Source organism: Boleophthalmus pectinirostris, unplaced genomic scaffold, assembly GCF_026225935.1.
Source record: "Boleophthalmus pectinirostris isolate CB_2022bp ecotype Guang Dong unplaced genomic scaffold, ASM2622593v1 HiC_scaffold_17, whole genome shotgun sequence".
NCBI lineage: Eukaryota > Metazoa > Chordata > Actinopteri > Gobiiformes > Gobiidae > Boleophthalmus > Boleophthalmus pectinirostris.
In genome coordinates, this window is record NW_026571115.1 from 3,823,501 (window position 1) to 3,846,000 (window position 22,500).

At 45.4% G+C, this 22,500-nt stretch overlaps 1 protein-coding gene across 1 annotated transcript in view; it reads left to right on the forward strand.

Annotated features, from left to right (window-relative positions):
- Nucleotides 1-19,983, forward strand: part of LOC110162862 (deleted in malignant brain tumors 1 protein-like) — a 43,775-nt gene extending 23,792 nt beyond the window's left edge. The window contains 12 exon segments of the mRNA XM_055152670.1: nucleotides 1,203-1,481; nucleotides 1,549-1,798; nucleotides 1,801-1,841; nucleotides 3,374-3,652; nucleotides 3,720-4,016; nucleotides 14,238-14,516; nucleotides 14,584-14,877; nucleotides 16,560-16,838; nucleotides 16,906-17,199; nucleotides 17,897-18,226; nucleotides 18,343-18,428; nucleotides 19,912-19,983. Coding sequence (XP_055008645.1) covers nucleotides 1,203-1,481; nucleotides 1,549-1,798; nucleotides 1,801-1,841; nucleotides 3,374-3,652; nucleotides 3,720-4,016; nucleotides 14,238-14,516; nucleotides 14,584-14,877; nucleotides 16,560-16,838; nucleotides 16,906-17,199; nucleotides 17,897-18,226; nucleotides 18,343-18,428; nucleotides 19,912-19,983 — 2,780 coding nt within the window.
- Nucleotides 19,984-22,500: the final 2,517 nt, after the last annotated feature.

Genomic DNA, 22,500 nt, shown 5'->3' on the forward strand with positions numbered 1-22,500 from the left:
TTTTTCTCTCCATCATCTGCTCCTGGTCCAGACCTTCCCTCAAATTTTAGAACCTTTGTGGCCCATGATCAGTGTTGGGGAGTAACAGATTACATGGCCCGCCGTTACGTAATCAGAGTACAAATTATGAGTAACTGTATTCAGTTACAGTTACTGTTTCAATGAGTGGTAATTGGATTACAGTTACTTTGTTGAAATAAATGGATTACATAGCAGTATTTTCCTGTTTTCACATTTTATGCTACATCCCATTTATTTATTTATTTATTCTATTTTGGTAATTCCACTCATTGCTGGAAACCCAAACAGAACGCGACAGTAAGAGCGATGTAAACGTCATGTTCACGTTGGCGGCGTCAGTCACATAATGGACGAGGTTGAAGAGCCAGTAGAACAGAGGCAGCAGTGCACAGGTAAAAACACATTTGTGTCTTGGAAATTCTTCTCCCGACGTGAAATATAAAAGAAAATAACCAATATAAAATCACCTGCAAGTTAAACGTCAAACTGGAGGGGAATACATACAAAAGTAAACTTCCCAACACTGCCCATGAGCCAAAAAAATTTGCCTACCCCTGGTGTAGATTGTGTCCACAGATTATTTGCAGTAAGACTGTAAACAGTCGAGTCACCAGTCGTATAATGGAGTTTAGCTCAGGTGTTTAATTTGCTCGTCTTTCATCTTTTATTATCAGAGCTTAAGATTCACTTCAGAATTATTATTTTTTTCATTCTTCCCCTTTGGTTTATAAACGTAATAAATCATTAAAATGTAAAACTTTCAATAGTGAAGATGATTCTTATGTGTTTGTAACAAAAACATAATCAAGTCACATGAACACAGCAAGTGTCCTATTGGTTCAGAGTGATGATGTCACACATGTGTGCGTCCTATTGGTTCAGAGTGATGATGTCACACATGTGTGCGTCCTATTGGTTCAGAGTGATGATGTCACACATGTGTGCTTCCTATTGGTTCAGAGTGATGATGTCACACATGTGTGCGTCCTATTGGTTCAGAGTGATGATGTCACACATGTGTGCGTCCTATTGGTTCAGAGTGATGATGTCACACATGTGTGCGTCCTATTGGTTCAGAGTGATGATGTCACATGTGTGCGTCCTATTGGTTCAGAGTGATGATGTCACACATGTGTGCGTCCTATTGGTTCAGAGTGATGATGTCACATGTGTGTCCACAGACTCGGTGCGGTTGGTCTCGGGGTCCGGTCTGTGTTCAGGATCAGTGCAGATCTGGGACGGGTCCTGGACCGGGGTCTGTGACGGGGACTTGGACCAGCGGGGGGCAGAGGTGCTGTGCAGGGAGCTGGGCTGTGGGGCTCCTTCTCTCCTCCAGGGGGCGCTCTCTCCTCTGGGGCAGACGTTCCACTGTGAGGGCCATGAGTCTGCTCTGATGGACTGTCCCCGCTCCAACTCAAGCACCTGCTCCTCTGGAACCACTGTCCATCTCACCTGCTCAGGTAAAGGGGCGGGGCTTCACTGCTCAGGGAAAGGGGCGGGGCTTCACTCTGTCTCTTGTCTGTTCAGAGCCGCTCAGGTTGGTGGGAGGAGCCAGTCGCTGTGCTGGAACTGTGGAGCTGAAACACAGAGGAGAGTGGAGACGAGTGGATGTGTCCTATGACCTCTGGCACCAGGAGCACACAGTTGGTGTGTGCAGAGACCTGGACTGTGGCGCTGCTGTTTATGGAAAACATAGATATAATTTTTCAAAGAGTCCTGTGTGGAGGGTCAGACCTGACTGTGTGAAGGAGTCTTCAGTGAGAGAATGTGTCTGGGCTTCATCTTCTCCTCTTCCTCGGGTCTGGAGGTGAAGTGTTCAGGTAAAAGTGTTTTTGTAAATGTTCAGGTTGAATGTGTCCAAATAGAAGAAAGGAAACGTGTGTGACATGGTTAAATGTGTGAAAAGTCCCTTTTGCAGCAGAGCTCTGCTTTAATAGTTGAATCTTGTAGATTGTGTGCAGCAGTGACAGTGACAGAGTGTCTCATGTTCTCTTTGCTGATTCTCTGGAGATGGAGTAAACCTGTGTGCTTGTGATGGAGGATGCTGGGAGTGTGTGTGTTTGATTCTTGTTGTAAATGGATTCTACATAAAAGATCCGTTTAGACAAAGTTGTGTCTCTGATGACGTCATAGATGAGAAAATAAAGCTGCTTTTGTCTTAAATGTGTTTCATTTGTAAAGTGGAAGTGTCAGTGCGTTTACATGTGCAGCAGGATCCCAGTTATGACACTGTTCTGGACAGAGTGTTTCCATGAGCTCAGAGAAACCAGGATACTCATGTCCCTGTGCACATGCACCATCAGAGGAGACGGGACATTTACACTGGTCGCTATGGCAACTATGGCACAGATATGACAAATGATAAACATGGAGCATCTTTGATCATTTAAGACTTTTTAACTGATTTATAACAACAAAAAACACTTACACACATTCAACTAACAACACACACACACACACACACACACATACACACACAGATACACACTGTGTGAGGGGGCGCGTCTGTGTGAGGGGGCGTGTCTGTGTACATTATAAGTTTAAATCAGACGGTGTCAAATTTTTACTGCAAAGTTTAACTGAACCTTTTTACAACTAAAGAAATAAACAAACGAACTCAAGTCCTGATGTGGAGAGTAACTCAAGTCCTGATGTGGAGAGTAACTCAAGTCCTGATGTGGAGAGTAACTCAAGTCCTGATGTGGAGAGTAACTCTAGTCCTGATGTGGAGAGTAACTCAAGTCCTGATGTGGAGAGTAACTCTAGTCCTGATGTGTAGATTGTGTCCACAGATTATTTGCAGTAAGACTGTAAACAGTCGAGTCACCAGTCGTATAATGGAGTTTAGCTCAGGTGTTTAATTTGCTCGTCTTTCATCTTTTATTATCAGAGCTTAAGATTCACTTCAGAATTATTATTTTTTACATTCTTCCCCTTTGGTTTATAAACCAAATAAATCATTAAAACTTAAAACTTTTAATAGTGATGATGATGATGTTGTTATCAGAGTGATGATGTCACACATGTGTGTCCTATTGGTTCAGAGTGATGATGTCACACATGTGTGCGTCCTATTGGTTCAGAGTGATGATGTCACACATGTGTGTGCGTCTATTGGTTCAGAGTGATGATGTCACACATGTGCGTCCTATTGGTTCAGAGTGATGATGTCACACATGTGTGTGCGTCCTATTGATGTTCTATTGGTTCAGAGTGATGATGTCACACATGTGTGCGTCCTATTGGTTCAGAGTGATGATGTCACACATCCTATTGGTTCAGAGTGATGATGTCACACATGTGTGCGTCCTATTGGTTCAGAGTGATGATGATGTCACATGTGTGTCCACAGACTCGGTGCGGTTGGTCTCGGGGTCCGGTCTGTGTTCAGGATCAGTGCAGATCTGGGACGGGTCCTGGACCGGGGTCTGTGACGGGGACTTGGACCAGCGGGGGGCAGAGGTGCTGTGCAGGGAGCTGGGCTGTGGGGCTCCTTCTCTCCTCCAGGGGGCGCTCTCTCCTCTGGGGCAGACGTTCCACTGTGAGGGCCATGAGTCTGCTCTGATGGACTGTCCCCGCTCCAACTCAAGCTCCTGCTCCTCTGGAACCACTGTCCACCTCACCTGCTCAGGTAAAGGGGCGGGGCTTCAGTGCTCAGGTAAAGGGGCGGGGCTTCACTCTGTCTCTTGTCTGTTCAGAGCCGCTCAGGTTGGTGGGAGGAGCCAGTCGCTGTGCTGGAACTGTGGAGCTGAAACACAGAGGAGAGTGGAGACGAGTGGATGTGTCCCATGACTTCTGGCACCAGGAGCACACAGTTGGTGTGTGCAGAGACCTGGACTGTGGCTCTGCTGTTTATGGAAAACATAGATATAATTTTCCACATAGTCCTGTGTGGAGGGTCAGACCTGACTGTGTGAAGGAGTCTTCAGTGAGAGAATGTGTCTCTGGTTCATCCTCCTCTTCCTCTTCCTCGGGTCTGGAGGTGAAGTGTTCAGGTAAAAGTGTTTTTGTAAATGTTCAGGTTGAATGTGTCCAAATAGAAGAAAGGAAACGTGTGTGACATGGTTAAATGTGTGAAAAGTCCCTTTTGCAGCAGAGCTCTGCTTTAATAGTTGAATCTTGTAGATTGTGTGCAGCAGTGACAGTGACAGAGTGTCTCATGTTCTCTTTGCTGATTCTCTGGAGATGGAGTAAACCTGTGTGCTTGTGATGGAGGATGCTGGGAGTGTGTGTGTTTGATTCTTGTTGTAAATGGATTCTACATAAAAGATCCGTTTAGACAAAGTTATGTCTCTGATTTGAACCCAAACCCCTCTCACTTTGAATCCCACGCTCCTGAGTCTGTGACACAAACTCAACAAACTCCAACACCACTGGAGCAGCCGGAGGCACTTCGCTTCCTTCTCCTTGATTCCTCTCCTCAATCCTCCTCTGTTCAGCTGTCAATCAAATGAGCCAGATCAACTTAGCAACTTTACATCAAGTTCATCTGCACCTGGAGGTTTTTAATTTTATGGAGTAAGAAGTTTTCAAAAAATATTCGTGCTCATAGAATAGAAATCCGTGCATATTTGGCTGTAGTTGCGCATAAAATAAATATTTGTAAACTCTCAAATGAGTCCAGTCGTACATAAAATATATTGTGTGTATTTTATCCATCAAAATACGAATTGAAAAGTTACTACGTCAAGAATTACAATCACCAAATGAAAAATTTACGATTACGCTTTCATCAGTACAAATATGAATTCACAGATGGGACTTTACTGTTAAAAACACTTCATCACTTCACAGACATTATTTATGGAGCAGAAGAAACATGGATCAAGATCAAGACTGTGCATGTTTAAGTTTGTAGCAGAGTAAAAACAGAGTAATGACACAACAAGGAGCTACAACAACGACCAACAAGTGGGTTCATTCCAATTTATTATAAAAATGTCTTGTCTTGTCACATTGAATTCGGGAACCGAACTCTACTGTGTGATACTGTGTAGAAACACCTCCTCTGAATGGGAAACTGCACCTATATCTTAGTAGAAACACAGTGGAGCCAGTTGGCAACATCAGACGTAACACTAGCCCAGGGATAATGAGCAAATATCAGCGTTCTCTGCATGTTTAGATTAAAACATTCATGGCTACAGCCTCAGTGAGCATCAGTCAGTCTTAACCTTCATCTCAGCTGTATTTCTCACATGAAATGTGACCAAAAGTTCCTCAGGACGCTGAAATGTCCCAGTTTACACCAAACACTATGAAACTGTCCTGGTTACAGACGTCACAGCCAATGAAATGTTACACATTACAGTTTAATGCAGCTTCCAGCATCAATTAATGTTCGTGTTTACAGGCAACACCTTGGTATGTTTACAGTATTTACAGGTAAGTATAACGTCACCGTGTCGTGGAGTGAATGGATTTGATAGTTCATTATAACCCATTATAACTCATATATAACCCATTGTCTGTAACCAGGACAGTTTGGTCGTGTTTGGTGTAAACTGGGACATTTCATTGTCCCGAGGAACTTTTGGTCACATTTCATGCGAGAAATGCAGCTGAGATGAAAGTGAAGACTGACTGATGCTCGCCGTGACTGGAGCCGTGAATGTTTTAATCTAAACATGCAGAGAACCTGATATTTACTAATTAGCCCTGGGATGTTCGTCTGATGTTCACCAACTGGCTCCACTATGTTATTTACTAAGATATATGAAGAATCCCTCAGTCGTCCAGGTAGAATCCATGAGGAGAAAATTCAGTTTGTCGACTGGACAAAAGTTAGTTTAGTTGAAGAGGTTGTCGCAGCTCATCCAAGCTGCTTCTTCAGTTCTGAAGACAGAACTGTCAGTCGGCAAACTGAATTTTCTCCTCACTACTAAGATATAGGTGCAGTTTCCCGTTCAGAGAAGGTATTTCTACACAATATCACACAGCAGCGTTTGGTTCCCAAATTCAATGTGAGAAGACAAGACATTTTTACAATAAATTTGAATGAACCCACTTGTTGGTCGCTGTTGTAGCTTCTTGTTGTGTCATTACTCTGATTTTACTCTGCTACAAACTTAAACATGCACAGTCTTGATCTTGATCGATGTTTCTTCTGCTCCATAAAATAATGTCTGTGAAGTGATGAAGTGTTTTTGACAGTAAAGTCGCGTCTATGAATTCGTATTTGTACTGATGAAAGTGTAATCGTAAATTTTCATTTGGTGATTGTAATTCTTGACGTCGTAACTTTTCAATTCGTATTTGGATGGCTAAAATACACACAATATATTTTATGTATGACTGGACTCATTTGAGAGTTTACAAATATTTATTTTATGCGCAACTGCAGCCAAATATGCACGGATTTCACGCAAAATATTTTTGAAAGCTTTCTTACTCCATATAATTTCATTCGAATTTTAACACACTTCTCTACAGTACTTGTACTTACTTTATCCATCCATCCCCATCCATTTTCCCCTTTCCGCTTATCTGGGGCCGGGTCGCGGGGGGCAGCAGTCTAAAGCAGGCCTGACTCCCAGACTTCCTTCACCCCAGACACGTCCTCCAGCTCCTCCGGGGGAACCCGAGGTTTGGCGTTCCCAGGCCAGCTCCGATGAGACATAGTCACCTCCAGTGTGTCCTTTGGGTCTTCCCCGGGGCCTCCTCCCGGCGGGACATGCCCGGAACACCTCCCGAGGGAGGACCAGGGAAGACGGCCGGTCGGAGAGACCCAGGGGGAGCTGTAACAGACCTGGAGTCGCACCTGCCGAGAGCTGAGGACCAGAGCCGGTGAAGGAGGCGTGGACCGCGCCTGCCTACCCACACGCCCTGCCTGCCCGTGCTCATGACCACCGCCGAACCCCGCCATCGCCGCATTCCACACGGACCGAGAACAGCATCGCCAAGTAAGGCTGGTTCAGACAGTGAATGAATAAGGGTTGGCATCCCTCTTACGATTGCGTCCAATTATTCCCAAGGCAAGCGCAGTAGCGACTTAGCGAAACGCCATAACTGAGCTAAACTGAACCCCGTTTTATAACTACCTCAGGTTGTTAAAATCGGTGCTTTAATGTTACGTAACCAGAACTTGGAAGCTGGTGTCTAGTTATTGTTTGTTAATAAACCACACAAAGGAATTTGCTGGTTTCAGTGATTTTTCTTAAAGTTATCATCAGGTCACTTTTTCGGGTACGTTCCCTTCAGATTGATTTAATTGATAAGTTGTTATTGTCGCATATGGTTAAGTTTGATTCGGTCAGAATCTGGTGCCCCGCAAATGTATAATTTCAATAATTCGTCAAAAGCTAAACCACATGCTCAAACACGCACATCTTACAACACGTTAAATCGCATTTTCTCCTACATTTCCAACCACCTCAGTGACTTCAGCCAGGATGATGGACGAGTCCACCTCGGAGTCCCCAGCCTCGGCTTCCTCCTCAGAAGACCTGATGGTGGGATTGAGGAGATCCTCAAAGTATTCCTTCCACCACCGGACAACGTCCCCAGTCGAGGTCAATAGCTCTCCCCCCGCACTGTAAATAGTGTTGGTGAAGGAGTGCTTCCCCCTCCTGAGGCGCCGGACGGTTTGCCAGAATCTCTTTGAGGCCGTCCAATAGTCCTCCTCCATGGCCTCCCCGAACTCCTCCCAGCTCCGAGTTTTTGCCTCCGCAACCGCATGAGCTGCAGCACGCTTGGCCCGCCGGTACCCATCAGCTGCCTCAGGAGTCCCCCGAGCCAGCAAGGCCCGATAGGACTCCTTCTTCAGCTTGACGGCATCCCTTACTTCCGGTGTCCACCACCGGGTTTGGGGATTACCGCCGTGACAGGCACCACAGACCTTACGCCCACAGCTACGAGCGGCCGCATTGACAATAGAGGCCGAGAATGAAGCCCACTCGGACTCCATATCTCCAGCCTCCCCCGGAATCCAGGAAAAGTCCTCCCCGAGGTGCGAGTTGAAAGCCCCTCTGACAAAAGGCTCCGCCATACGTTCCTCACTACACGCTTGGGCCTGCCAGGTCTTTCCGGCTTCCTCCTCCGCCAGCGAACCCAACTCACAACCAGGTGGTGATCAGTTGACAGCTCAGCCCCTCTCTTCACCCGAGTGTCCAAGACACGCGGCCGGAGATCAGATGACACGACTACAAAGTCGGTCATCGACCTCCGGCCTAGGGTGTCCTGGTGCCACGTGCACTTATGGACACCCTTGTGCTCGAACATGGTGTTTGTTATGGACAAACTGTGACTAGCACAGAAGTCCAATAACAAAACACTGCTCGGGTTCAGATCAGGGAGGCCGTTCCTCCCAATCACCCCTCTCCAAGTGTCACTGTCGTTGCCCACGTGGGCGTTGAAGTCCCCCAGTAGAACAATGGAGTCCCCGGTTGGTGCACTGTCTAGTGCAGGGTTGGGCAAACTTTTCGGCTCGCGGGCCACATAGGGTCCTAAGGTTTGACTGAAGGGCCGGACAGAAGACAGGACATAACGTGTTAAGACCTTGGCTTCATTACATTCATATTCACGTTTATGTAGGACTTCAGCATCACACTGTGCGCTTCAAAACTACATCAAAGATTCAGAACACAGAAAAGTGCATAGACCTGTTCCACTGCACACCACACGTGAACAAATAGCTGAGCTTAACGTTTTCAAATCTGACCAAAAATAGCTCGTATTCAAAGCTCACGTCATTCAACAACATACATACAACTGCGAGTGCAGTAAAACCGGATTCCGTGAAGTTGTTATTACTGAAGATTACAACTCAGAATCTATAAGCTTTCTATGTTTAATTTTTACCAACTTAAAATGGAAGCATTGCAGTCTTATATCTTGACCACCAACTACTTCACTCATGGTCCGAATAACTCCTGTAAGAACACTTTCCCATAAAGCATTGCGGCCAACGTAATACGCCGCACCTCAATGTATATATAGTGCGCCATCTACTGGGAAACGCCAGAAATGTATGACAAATAAAACATCAACAAGGTTTATTATTGTAATTTATTCCAGTTCGACGGGCTGGACTGAAAGGTTTAAAGGGCCGCATACGGCCCCCGCGCCGTAGTTTGCCCACCCCTGGTCTAGTACCTCTCCCAAGGACTCCAAGAAGGCCGGGTACTCTGCACTGCTGTTCGGCCCGTAGGCCGACACCACAGTGAGAGACCTGTCCCCGACCTGAAGGCACAGGGACGTGACCCTCTCGTTCACCGGGGTGAACTCCAACACACAGCGACTGAGCTGTGGGGCAATGAGCCCACACCAGCCCGCCGCCGCTCCCCGCGGCCAACGCCAGAGAAATGGAGAGTCCAGCCCCTCTCAAGGAGTTGGGTTCCAGAGCCCAAACTATGCGTGGAGGTGAGGGCGACTATATCTAGTCGGTAACGCTCAACCTCCCGCACAAGCTCAGGCTCCTTCCCCCCCAGCGAGGTGACCTTCCATGTCCCCAGAGCTAGTCTCCATGTCCGGAGATCTGATCATCGAGGGCCCCGCCGTCGACTGCCGCCCAGATCTCTCTGCATCGGCCCCATATGGCTCCTTCCGCAGGTGGTAGGCCCACGGAAGGGGCGGCACCACGTCGCTCGTTCGGGCTGTGCCCGGCCGGGCCCCGTGGGGGAAGGCCTGGCCACCAGATGCTCGCCTTCGAGCACCCACCCCAGGCCTGGCTCCAGGGTGAGGCTCCGGTGACACCATTCCGGGCGACGTAACTGGCCTCTGTTTGGAACTCATCATGTGGGGCTTCTGAACCGTTCTTCGTCTGAACCATCCCCCAGGACCTGTTTGCCTTGGGTGACCCTACCAGGGGCATGAAGCCCCCGACAACATAGCTCCCGGGATCATTCGGGCACTCAAACCCCTCCACCACGATAAGGTGACCGTTCAAGGAGGGGCGACGGTTCAAGGAGGGGGAGTACTTACTTTATCAAATTTAAATTTACATGACTTAATTAGCATAATTTTTTTTTTTATTACTGAACATGATAGCAGATCTTTAAGCCTAGTTTTTGCATAAATTTTGAATTTTATTCTTGAAATAATCACTTAAATTATTAGTAGTATCAATTGGTTTGGTCAGAAAAGAAAGAGTCCTCTACCAAAATGTTGGAGCAGATTTATTCTTCCGTCTCATTAATTCATTTAGTCTGTTCCATATTTTACTGCTGTCAGATTTTACATGCAAAAATGTATTTCCATAATAAGCCCGTTTCTTTAATCTATTAGTTTGGTCATTATTTTCCGTCCGCTCACCACCACAGTAGCCTTTGGTGCACACAAGTTCGCTGCCAAATAATTCACATCCATAACTTTGTCTTTCATCTACCTTTCCCCAGTATCCATCTCCCGTCCTCACGCCCCACTGGCAAACAGAGCACCTGTCCATCAGTTCCTATTTCTGTTTTTGTGCGCAGGACATTGGCTCTGACGTCATTGTGACGTCATCACCAAAAACCACGGCTAATAATAAAACATTAATTTTTCATTTTCTGATTCTGCTACAGGCGCAAAGATATGGCCGTATCATTCAGAACATTTTTCTGTATTTTTCCTTTTTTCATTGTAATCATGAACTTGTGTTTTAAGGGTGAAAACCCACATTTTGGAGTTAATTGGCTTGGGGGAGGAGTCATGGGGTATAAAAGAGGGCCACTCTCCCTCCCTCAGTCAGTTTAGACCTGAACCTGCGTAACCTGCTACAGATTTAAGCACATTTTTGCTGGTGTATGTAGATATTGTAAATACCGTTCCTTTGTTGTTTCACCTTTTTTTTTGTATATAGCACTCTTCAAACTTGATTATTTGGGAACGTTGACACTCATTAAACAATCAAAACATCCTTCTGACTATGCCATCGTCATTACACGAGAATAGAACCCCGTCACACAGTTCATTGCAATTAAATGAGGATCACTAAAACCAACACAAAGTGAAATCACAAACTGAACATAAATCTGATAAATGTGTAAACATTAAATCAACACACGTGGCAGTTTTTGTCCCGTCTGTAAAAGACTTCAGTTTGTTTTGTTACAACTTGTGACAATTTACAAGTGTCTGTAATAAATTAAATCTTATTTTTCAAAGAGAAATTATTTAAACTCCAATCAATATTTACATCACCTAAAAATAAATCTCTATTTTTAGGTGATGTAAATATTCTCTATTAAATTTTATTTAAGTCACATACTTTATTTAACACAGGGGTCTCCAACCTTTTTCCTTTGCTGAGCTACCTTTACGAAACAAAAATACCAAAAAAAGAGCTACTAATTTTAGTGGGCGCAAGAAATTGAGAAAGTATAAGAGTCATGGTGAGCCTTAGATGAGGTACAGTTAGAAGCTTATAAAACATAAACCATTGTCCAGTCATTAGTGCAGAACTACAGTGGTAAAAAATCTGATTTTAGTTATTCAGCACAATATATACAATTCAGAAATCCCTTGGTGAGCTACTTGGACGGGGGTGGAGAGCTACTGGTACCTCCCAAGGTACAGGTTGAAGACCCCTGATCTAACACATCACAGATACAATCTATGAAACTGTTGGAGCCTTTGGAGGCCGACAGCAGCTTCGATAAGAACAGACTTGACATGAGGAAACTGCATTTCCCACCACAGAACTTCAACATCAACACACCGAGATCAGGCCTGGTCTTTACCGGAGTTCAAGATCGGACCTCGTCTTTAGCTGAGTCCAAGATCGGACCTGGTCTTTACCGGAGTGTGATCCTGAACACAAAACAACACTACACACATTTAGATTCCTGTCATGCCTATAAAAAAGGTTTCCATTTACATGCAGAAAGGAGTTATCAATAGTTGCATCAAATGTGCTTCAAACAGCCAAAACAGGGGAGTCTGGTGAGACTTGGCGATGGAGTCAGCAGTGTTTTTGCGGTGCTCCATATCAAGCACTAATAAACTTGGCATTTGACAACTAATAGACCCAGCAGAGAAAAGCAGATGAGTATATAGATACTGAGAGCTCAAAGTGATATGAGACGAAGCTCGTAAAGGAGGGAGGCAGCACACCCAGACCCAAATATCGATAGCATCTTACACTGTCAACAAAGCTAAAATGGCGGACGGCGCAGAGACCACAAACCAGTGCTCGGACCCAGAGGCTACCACTGAAACTACTACGCTCACACTGCCAGCCCTTCGCCGTGAACTCCAAGCACAGCGGGACCAAATAAAGACCGATATGGAATCGCAAATCTAGGAGTTTATGCGGGACATCACAACTTTGCATAAAGATACCAAAGCGGACATTAAGACCCTGCGCGATGAGCTAACCGAGGATCTAACCCGACTGCACGCTACACAATCAGAGGCAGACCAACAGGCTGAAGAAATGGGCCAAACGCTGAGCGACATGCTGGACAGAGTTACAGCACTGGAGAAAAATCAGGAGCTCTTGACCAAGAAATGCAAAAGTCTCCAGGAAAAATGCATCGATCTTGAAAACAGGAGCTGGAGGAGCAACCTGAGATTCATTGGGATGAGCGAGGGCGCGGACAGCGGCAATGCGCTCACCTTCCTCCCAGCGTTTCTCTGCGAGGTCCTGGGTGGTGATTGACAGAGCTCATAGAAGCGGCAGACCCAAATCTTCTCCTCCTTGAGGTTGTTTTTCACACTGAATTTTTAAAATGTAATTTCTAAAAGTTGAACAAATAACTGACCATATTATTGAATTTTGATAACTTTTGTGTCAGTATAAAATTTTTCCTTGTTATCGTTACTGCCTTCTTGTAATATTTTTGTACAAAAATAATACACATGGTGGAAGTAAAAGTCCTGGTTATAGAATCAGAGATTTTGTGATTTAACACAGTGAGTATTTCAATTTTAATTTGCCTTTGATCAGTTTCCATGAAAACTTTCTTAACTTTTGTTGCTTTACTTATTCATCATGAAAAAACTGTTTCTATGTGAGAAAACAAATTATCTTCCTCAAATAGAAATAGAATAAATAATGCAAACAAACCTTTTTCATAATTTTGTACAAAGATAATAGTTGAACTTTCTCAAAGGATTAATGACACTTTTCCAAACAGTGTACCACAAATAATCTCCAACTGTTTCCCTTGGAACAAACAAATAGTGTTTCAGTCTATTAAAGGTAATTGAATCTTTCTGCAGGTGGAAAAGTCCCTAAACTCCACCAAAAATGACCCACGAGACTCATTTTCAAAAATTCCATTTGAAATGAAGGAAGTTAATAGTCGATGTTTTTATTACTTTAAACTCATCAGAATATGACAAAGTTTCTCTGGTAAAAAACTGATCAACATCTAACTGTGTCACAGTTAGAGACCGAGGAACCGAGGGGTCAAAGAAGAGGCCAAAAAGATCAAACCTGGACTGAGACTCTCCACCGTCCACATGAAAACTCAGAAAAGTGTGAGATTTGTGTCAGGAATGGCAATTCTCTCAAATATTCAGGTTCAGTTAGTTTGTAAATATCTGCTTGGAGTAAATAGATCTTGGCCCTTACAAACTTAAAAAATAAATTGAGCGGCAACCAAATGTGAGATTTTGGGGCCCACAGCCAAACCCTTAATAAAGACACAATGTTAATACAACGAATTCAGAATCTATGACCAAGAATCTAATAACACACATGTTCAGCGTCCTAGCTGAGAAATCGTAGTATTATAGCTATGAAGTTCTGGTCTCTCAAACATGTTTATAAATTAAGGCTTCAGAAAAAGTGAACATGACCCCAAAATTTCACTGGGCCATAACTCAGGAACGACTCAAGAGACTGAATGAAAATTTGAGATTTTTTCATTTGGTGATTTTAGAATTTAGAAATATTTTCTGCCAAATCTGAGATGGTTTATGGGGGAGATGCATTGAAAACGGCTGATTTCATACATACTGATCCAAAAACGTATTTCCCTTGATAAAATTCACCAAACATTCTCTTTGTTCCGGCTTTAAATCCTCGATCTTGGGAACACAAAATGACTGATTGGCTGGTGTCCGGACTCACACTTCCGGAATTTTTGCAAATCGTCATGTTCAGAGTGATGATGTCACACATGTGTGCGTCCTATTGGTTCAGAGTGATGATGTCACACATGTGTGCGTCCTATTGGTTCAGAGTGATGATGTCACACATGTGTGCGTCCTATTGGTTCAGAGTGATGATGTCACACATGTGTGCGTCCTATTGGTTCAGAGTGATGATGTCACATGTGTGTCCACAGACTCGGTGCGGTTGGTCTCGGGGTCCGGTCTGTGTTCAGGATCAGTGCAGATCTGGGACGGGTCCTGGACCGGGGTCTGTGACGGGGACTTGGACCAGCGGGGGGCAGAGGTGCTGTGCAGGGAGCTGGGCTGTGGGGCTCCTTCTCTCCTCCAGGGGGCGCTCTCTCCTCTGGGGCAGACGTTCCACTGTGAGGGCCATGAGTCTGCTCTGATGGACTGTCCCCGCTCCAACTCAAGCACCTGCTCCTCTGGAACCACTGTCCACCTCACCTGCTCAGGTAAAGGGGCGGGGCTTCAGTGCTCAGGTAAAGGGGCGGGGCTTCACTCTGTCTCTTGTCTGTTCAGAGCCGCTCAGGTTGGTGGGAGGAGCCAGTCGCTGTGCTGGAACTGTGGAGCTGAAACTCAGAGGAGAGTGGAGACGAGTGGATCTCTATGGACTCTGGGACCAGGGGGCTGCAGTTGGTGTGTGCAGAGACCTGGACTGTGGCTCTGCTGTTTATGGAGAAAAGAAATATGGTTTTCCACATAGTCCTGTGTGGGAGGTCTCATCTCACTGTGTGAAGGAGTCTTCAGTGAGAGAATGTGCCTCTGGTTCCTACTTAACTTTCTCTTCCTTGGGTCTGGAGGTGAAGTGTTCAGGTAAAAGTGTTTTTGTAAATATTCAGGTTGAATGTGTCCAAATAGAAGAAAGGAAACGTGTGTGACATGGTTAAATGTGTGAAAAGTCCCTTTTGCAGCAGAGCTCTGCTTTAATAGTTGAATCTTGTAGATTGTGTGCAGCAGTGACAGTGACAGAGTGTCTCATGTTCTCTTTGCTGATTCTCTGGAGATGGAGTAAACCTGTGTGCTTGTGATGGAGGATGCTGGGAGTGTGTGTGTTTGATTCTTGTTGTAAATGGATTCTACATAAAAGATCCGTTTAGACAAAGTTGTGTCTCTGATGACGTCATAGATGAGAAAATAAAGCTGCTTTTGTCTTAAATGTGTTTCATTTGTAAAGTGGAAGTGTCAGTGCGTTTACATGTGCAGCAGGATCCCAGTTATGACACTGTTCTGGACAGAGTGTTTCCATGAGCTCAGAGAAACCAGGATACTCATGTCCCTGTGCACATGCACCATCAGAGGAGACGGGACATTTACACTGGTCGCTATGGCAACTATGGCACAGATATGACAAAAGATAAACATGGAGCATCTTTGATCATTTAAGACTTTTTAACTGATTTATAACAACAAAAAACACTTACACACATTCAACTAACAACACACACACACAAACACACACATACACACACACACACACACACACACACACACAGATACACACACACACAGATACACACTGTGTGAGAGGGTGTGTCTGTGTGAGGGGGCGTGTCTGTGTGAGGGGTGTGTCTGTGTGAGGGGGCGTGTCTGTGTGAGGGGGTGTGTCTGTGTGAGGGGGTGTGTCTGTGTGACGGGGTGTGTCTGTGTGAGGGGGCGTGTCTGTGTGAGGGGGCGTGTCTGTGTACATTATAAGTTTAAATCAGACGGTGTCAAATTGCACTGCAAAGTTTAACTGAACCTTTTTACAACTAAAGAAATAAACAAACAAACTCAAGTCCTGATGTGGAGAGTAACTCTAGTCCTGATGTGGAGAGTAACTCTAGTCCTGATGTGTAGATTGTGTCCACAGATTATTTGCAGTAAGACTGTAAACAGTCGAGTCACCAGTCGTATAATGGAGTTTAGCTCAGGTGTTTAATTTGCTCGTCTTTCATCTTTTATTATCAGAGCTTAAGATTCACTTCAGAATTATTATTTTTTACATTCTTCCCCTTTGGTTTATAAACCAAATAAATCATTAAAACTTAAATCTTTTCAATAGTGAAGATGATTCTTATGTGTTTGTAACAAAAACATAATCAAGTCACATGAACACAGCAAGTGTCCTATTGGTTCAGAGTGATGATGTCACACATGTGTGCGTCCTATTGGTTCAGAGTGATGATGTCACACATGTGTGCATCTTATTGGTTCAGAGTGATGATGTCACACATGTGTGCGTCCTATTGGTTCAGAGTGATGATGTCACACATGTGTGCGTCCTATTGGTTCAGAGTGATGATGTCACACATGTGCATCTATTGGTTCAGAGTGATGAGATGTCACACATGTGTGCATCTTATTGGTTCAGAGTGATGATGTCACACATGTGTGCGTCCTATTGGTTCAGAATGATGATGTCACACATGTGTGCGTCCTATTGGTTCAGAGTGATGATGTCACACATGTGTGGCGTCTATTGGTTCAGAGTGATGATGTCACATGTGTGTCCACAGAGTCGGTGCGGTTGGTCTCGGGGTCCGGTCTGTGTTCAGGATCAGTGCAGATCTGGGACGGGTCCTGGACCGGGGTCTGTGACGGGGACTTGGACCAGCGGGGGGCAGAGGTGCTGTGCAGGGAGCTGGGCTGTGGGGCTCCTTCTCTCCTCCAGGGGGCGCTCTCTCCTCTGGGGCAGACGTTCCACTGTGACGGCCATGAGTCTGCTCTGATGGACTGTCCCCGCTCCAACTCAAGCTCCTGCTCCTCTGGAACCACTGTCCACCTCACCTGCTCAGGTAAAGGGGCGGGGCTTCAGTGCTCAGGTAAAGGGGCGGGGCTTCACTCTGTCTCTTGTCTGTTCAGAGCCGCTCAGGTTGGTGGGAGGAGCCAGTCGCTGTGATGGGACTGTGGAGCTGAAACACAGAGGAGAGTGGAGACGAGTGGATCTCTATGGACGTTGGGATCAGGAGCAAACAGCTTTTGTGTGCAGAGACCTGGACTGTGGCTCTGCTGTTTATGGAGAACAGAGAGATGGTTTTCCACATAGTCCTGTGTGGTTAATCTCACCTCACTCTGTGAAGGAGTCTTCAGTGAGAGAATGTGTCTCTGGTTCATCCTCCACTTCCTCTTCCTTGGGTCTGGAGGTGAAGTGTTCAGGTAAAAGTGTTTTTGTAAATGTTCAGGTTGAATGTGTCCAAATAGAAGAAAGGAAACGTGTGTGACATGGTTAAATGTGTGAAAAGTCCCTTTTGCAGCAGAGCTCTGCTTTAATAGTTGAATCTTGTAGATTGTGTGCAGCAGTGACAGTGACAGAGTGTCTCATGTTCTCTTTGCTGATTCTCTGGAGATGGAGTAAACCTGTGTGCTTGTGATGGAGGATGCTGGGAGTGTGTGTGTTTGATTCTTGTTGTAAATGGATTCTACATAAAAGATCCGTTTAGACAAAGTTGTGTCTCTGATGACGTCATAGATGAGAAAATAAAGCTGCTTTTGTCTTAAATGTGTTTCATTTGTAAAGTGGAAGTGTCAGTGCGTTTACATGTGCAGCAGGATCCCAGTTATGACACTGTTCTGGACAGAGTGTTTCCATGAGCTCAGAGAAACCAGGATACTCATGTCCCTGTGCACATGCACCATCAGAGGAGACGGGACATTTACACTGGTCACTATGGCAACTATGGCACAGATATGACAAATGATAAACATGGAGAACAAAAAACACTTACACACATTCAACTAACAACACACACACACAAACACACACATACACACACACACATACACACACACACACACACACACACAGATACACACACACACACAGACTGATCTGTCCAATCATGTCTCTCCACAGGCTTCGTCCTGAATCGTCCAATCATCTCCGTGTCTGTGAGTGACGGGGCGTCCGAGCTCCAGCCTCAGGGGGTGCGGGTGCAGCTGGGCTCAAAGTTCAGGGTCAAATGCTCCGTGGAGCCACAGTACTCGGGAGGCTCCTTCCGGCTCCTCTCTCCCGCCGCGCCCCCCGCTCAGAACCGCACCCTGCCTGCCGTCAATCACTCCGCCCACTTCCTGTTCTCTGACGCTGACCACGCCCACAAAGGAAACTACACCTGTGTTTACCTCCTGCAGGTGTTCAACCACAACTTCTCCTCTCAGAGCCACACACTCCAGCTCTCTGTGGAAGGTATGTCCAGATACAGACTCAGGTCTCAGTTCTGGTCTCAGTTCTGGTCTCAGTTCTGGTCTCAGTTCTGGTCCTGGTCCTGGTCCTGGTCTGATCTGGGTTCTTTTGTGTTGCAGAGTCAGACTCTGACCTGATCATCAGAGTCGTGGTGATTCTTCTGTTGCTCCTTTGCATCCTCCCACTGTCCTACTGCTACTGCAAGGTACTGACCTTTAGACCTGGTTTAGTCCTGGTTTAGTCCTGGTTTAGTCCTGGTTTAGACCTGGTTTAGACCTGGTTTAGTTCTGGTTTAGACCTGGTTTAGTCCTGGTTTAGTCCTGTTTTAGACCTGGTTTACTGGTTTAGACCTGGTTTAGACCTGGTTTAGTTTAGTCCTGGTTTAGACCTGGTTTAGTCCTGGTTTAGTCCTGGTTTAAAGACCTGGTTTAGTCCTGGTTTTAGTCCTGGTTTAGACCTGGTTTAGTTCTGGTTTAGACCTGGTTTAGTCCTGGTTTAGTCCTGGTTTAGACCTGGTGGTTTAGTCCTGGTTTAGACCTGGTTTAGTTAGACCTGGTTTAGACCTGGTTTACTGGTTTAGTCCTGGTTTAGTCCTGGTTTAGTCCTGGTTTAGACCTGGTTTACCTGGTTTCTGGTTTAGACCTGGTTTACCTGGTTTAGTCCTGGTTTAGTCCTGGTTTAGTCCTGGTTTAGTCCTGGTTTAGACCTGGTTTAGTCCTGGTTTAGTCCTGGTTTAGTCCTAGTTTCCTGGTTTAGACCTGGTTTTAGTCCTGGTTTAGACCTGGTTTAGTCCTGGTTGGTTTACCTGGTTTAGACCTGGTTTAGTTTCCTGGTTTAGACCTGGTTTAGTCCTCCTGGTTTAGACCTGGTTTAGTCCTGGTTTAGTCCTGGTTTAGTCCTGGTTTAGACCTGGTTTTCCTGGTTTAGTCCTGGTTTAGACCTGGTTTAGTCCTGGTTTAGTCCTGTTTAGTCCTGGTTTAGACCTGGTTTACCTGGTTTAGTCCTGGTTTAGTTTACCTGGTTTAGTCCTGGTTTAGACCTGGTTTAGTTTAGTCCTGGTTTAGTCCTGGTTTAGACCTGGTTTAGTTTACCTGGTTTAGTCCTGGTTTAGAGTCCTGGTTTAGTCCTGGTTTAGTCCTGGTTTAGACCTGGTTTAGTCCTGGTTTAGTTTTCCTGGTTTAGTCCTGGTTTAGACCTGGTTTAGTTTAGTTTACCTGGTTTAGTCCTGGTTTAGTCCTGGTTTAGACCTGGTTTAGACCTGGTTTAGACCTGGTTTAGACCTGGTTTAGTCCTGGTTTAGTCCTGTTTTAGACCTGGTTTAGTCCTGGTTTAGACCTGGTTTAGACCTGGTTTAGTTGTGGGCTCCATGGACTCTGGCTCCAGTTGAGTTTGTGTGGAAAAGTGTCTCTCTGGACCTGCTGCTGTCAGGCTCCTCACTCTGACTTTCACATGTTGGTCTGGACCTGCTCCACATGATCCTGGGGTTTGGACTTCAACATTTTGTCCCAAATCCAGATCTGAACATTAACAGACCAATCAGGCTCCAGATGAGCCGCTGTAACTGCTGGCCTCCATGAGCTTCATTTGGAGCTGAACACTGTAGGTGTCGTCACGCTCCCTCAGAACACTTCTTCAGTCTGTGATCCTGGTTTTGTGACGTGTGGATCTGCTGTGTCCTGTTGTTTCAGGTCCAGGCCAGAAGGGGCGCCAGAGAGAGGACCTCAGAGGACCTAGAGATAGACCTGATCAGCACCACCTGAGACCCGGACTTAGACCGGGTCAGGCGTGAGTCCCGGACTTAGACCGGGTCAGGCGTGAGTCCCGGACTTAGACCGGGTCAGGCGTGAGTCCCGGACTTAGACCGGGTCAGGCGTGAGTCCCGGACTTAGACCGGGTCAGGCGTGAGTCCCGGACTTAGACCGGGTCAGGCGTGAGTCCCGGACTTAGACCGAGGCGTTTTGTTCATGGAGCTACTTAAAAGTTTCATATAAAAAAGAGTGTCACTATAGAAATGTGCTCAATGTTGTTCTAGTTACATTTGACCAATAAAATGAACACATTTGAATGAAACACACTTGTGTTTTTGTTTGCTGCCAAAGAAACTAAAGACCACACTGGGCCTCATTAATGAATTTTCTTAAAAAATTTTTTGTAACTTCCACGTTTAGAAGATGCTGAGAGACTGAGCCAGATTCACAAAGTGTTCTTAAGATCCCACATTCCTTCTTAAGTGACAGTTGTCCTGAATTTACCAACACCGAGCTACGAACACCACGATCATTTACATTTCATTTACACAGAAAATTAATAAGTATTTGGTTAGAAACGCCCTCTGAAGTTCCAAATATGTCCAACATGAGTTTGGTGTTGTGAAGTGTGAAAGCACAAGAGGGAGAGTGACCGAGGAAGTGAACGAGGAGCACGTCTACAGACTGCGGCGGTTTTACAGCTTCAGCACATTTCAAATGTCTAAACTCACATTAACAAACTCAGGGAGGAAGATTTAAGTCATAAACTTAATCACATTCTAGGACCTGCAGTAAATAGTGAGGGAGAGGGTCTGGGGGTGTGTGAGAGTGAGCTCTGGTCATGGGGGGTGGTGGGGGTGATGTTGGTGTTGAGTCCAGCGCGGGGACCAGACTCAAGGTCCAGGTTCAAGGACCAGGATCAGGGACCAGGATCAGGGACCAGGCTCAGGGCTGTGACAGAGGCCCATGTGGAGGCACTGGGGCTGGGACAGACTGAGGCTCACTGCAGCCTTAAGTCTGTTAGACCCAGTAGACCACAGCTCGATAAAACGCCCAACAGCCTTCAGAGGTGCAGTCGGTGCGATGCAGCGGGGCTCACGGCACTTTGAGGGCTCATCGTGGGCTGGATTGGTCCATCTCCCCAGTACAGACTCAGTCAGGGCTCAGTGCCAGACTTGCACCAGGGCCGTGCACAACTACACAACACCACTGAAAACACCTCAAAGGTTATAGGATCACAGATTATTTTATGTTTATAGGAAATTATTTAAGAAAATATATAACTTACAATCATGGAGGAATTAGATTTTTTTGTTGCATTATCAGAGTAATAATATTCTATAATAGTAGAATATTTGTTCTTACGGGTGCTCCTGACTGTTCGTAGGATTTGTTCTTCCAGAAAAACATTTTCAGTTAAGAAAAAGTTTAGTGAATAACAAAACTGTTCATATGAAGGAATTAAGTACAAATGTGTTTTTAAGAAAGTTTCATGAATGAGGCCAAATGTCCCATTTCAAAAAAAGGACCTCATTCATGAAACGTTTCAGAAAGTGTTTGATAATGTGACAGAGCGATCATAGTTTCTTCTTCATCACCCGACTGGCGCGTCTTTCTCTGGCCCGAGGACACGCCTTAACCAGCAGAGAGTGCAGAACACTTTCCCCGTTTTTGAGGAGCCCAGTTCCAGTAGACTGTTTCCCTGCAGGACGGCTCGTATGTCCCACTGTCCTGTACTTCCACAAACTGTTTCCCCTCGACCTGGACTCTGTTTTTCTCCACTAGTGCGTTGGAGGTGCACACTCGACACCTACGCACCACACACTTCTTACCTGCAGCTGTATCCACGCCGCTCTCTGGTTCAGAGGCCAAACCGAGGCACTTCGCGCTCGTGTTCTAAATAATGCACAGTGACGCGCTAAAGGAGGTCACATGATCTCGGACTCGACCGCTGTGGTCAATTTGTGTCTTTATTTTGTTTATTAAGTTATATTAAGTTTATTAAGTTGAATTGAGGAGAACCATATGAGGAGTTATTTAAGTAATTGTTTTTATGTTTATTGCCAAGTTGATTTATGATCATGAGTATAATTTTTACATACTTTAAACGCTGCTGCTGTAAATATTGTTGTAAATACTTTTTTTTTTTTTTTTGGACTCTGCTTCATCATTTTCAGTGTAAACACACACTTTCACTTCTCTTTTTTTTTCGACTGAGCCTCATTTCTTTACATTTATTTTGGACAAATCCGTGACAGTTATGATCCATTTGAGTTTTTATATTTCCCAAAGTTCAGTTTGAGTTATTGCAATCCAACAGTTGGGTTCTGGTGTTATTAAAAAGTTATGAAATGTCTGAACTGATCCTTCTGGAGTCTGGACTGAATCAGGCCCAAGTCTGTGATGATGCACAGGGGCCATTTTGTTCCAGAGTCTGGGGCCCGAGACAGAGAAAGACCCGTCACCCCGGTGTGTGAACCTGGAGCCCCGTCACCCTGGTATGTGAGTCTGGTTCTGGGGTCTTTGACT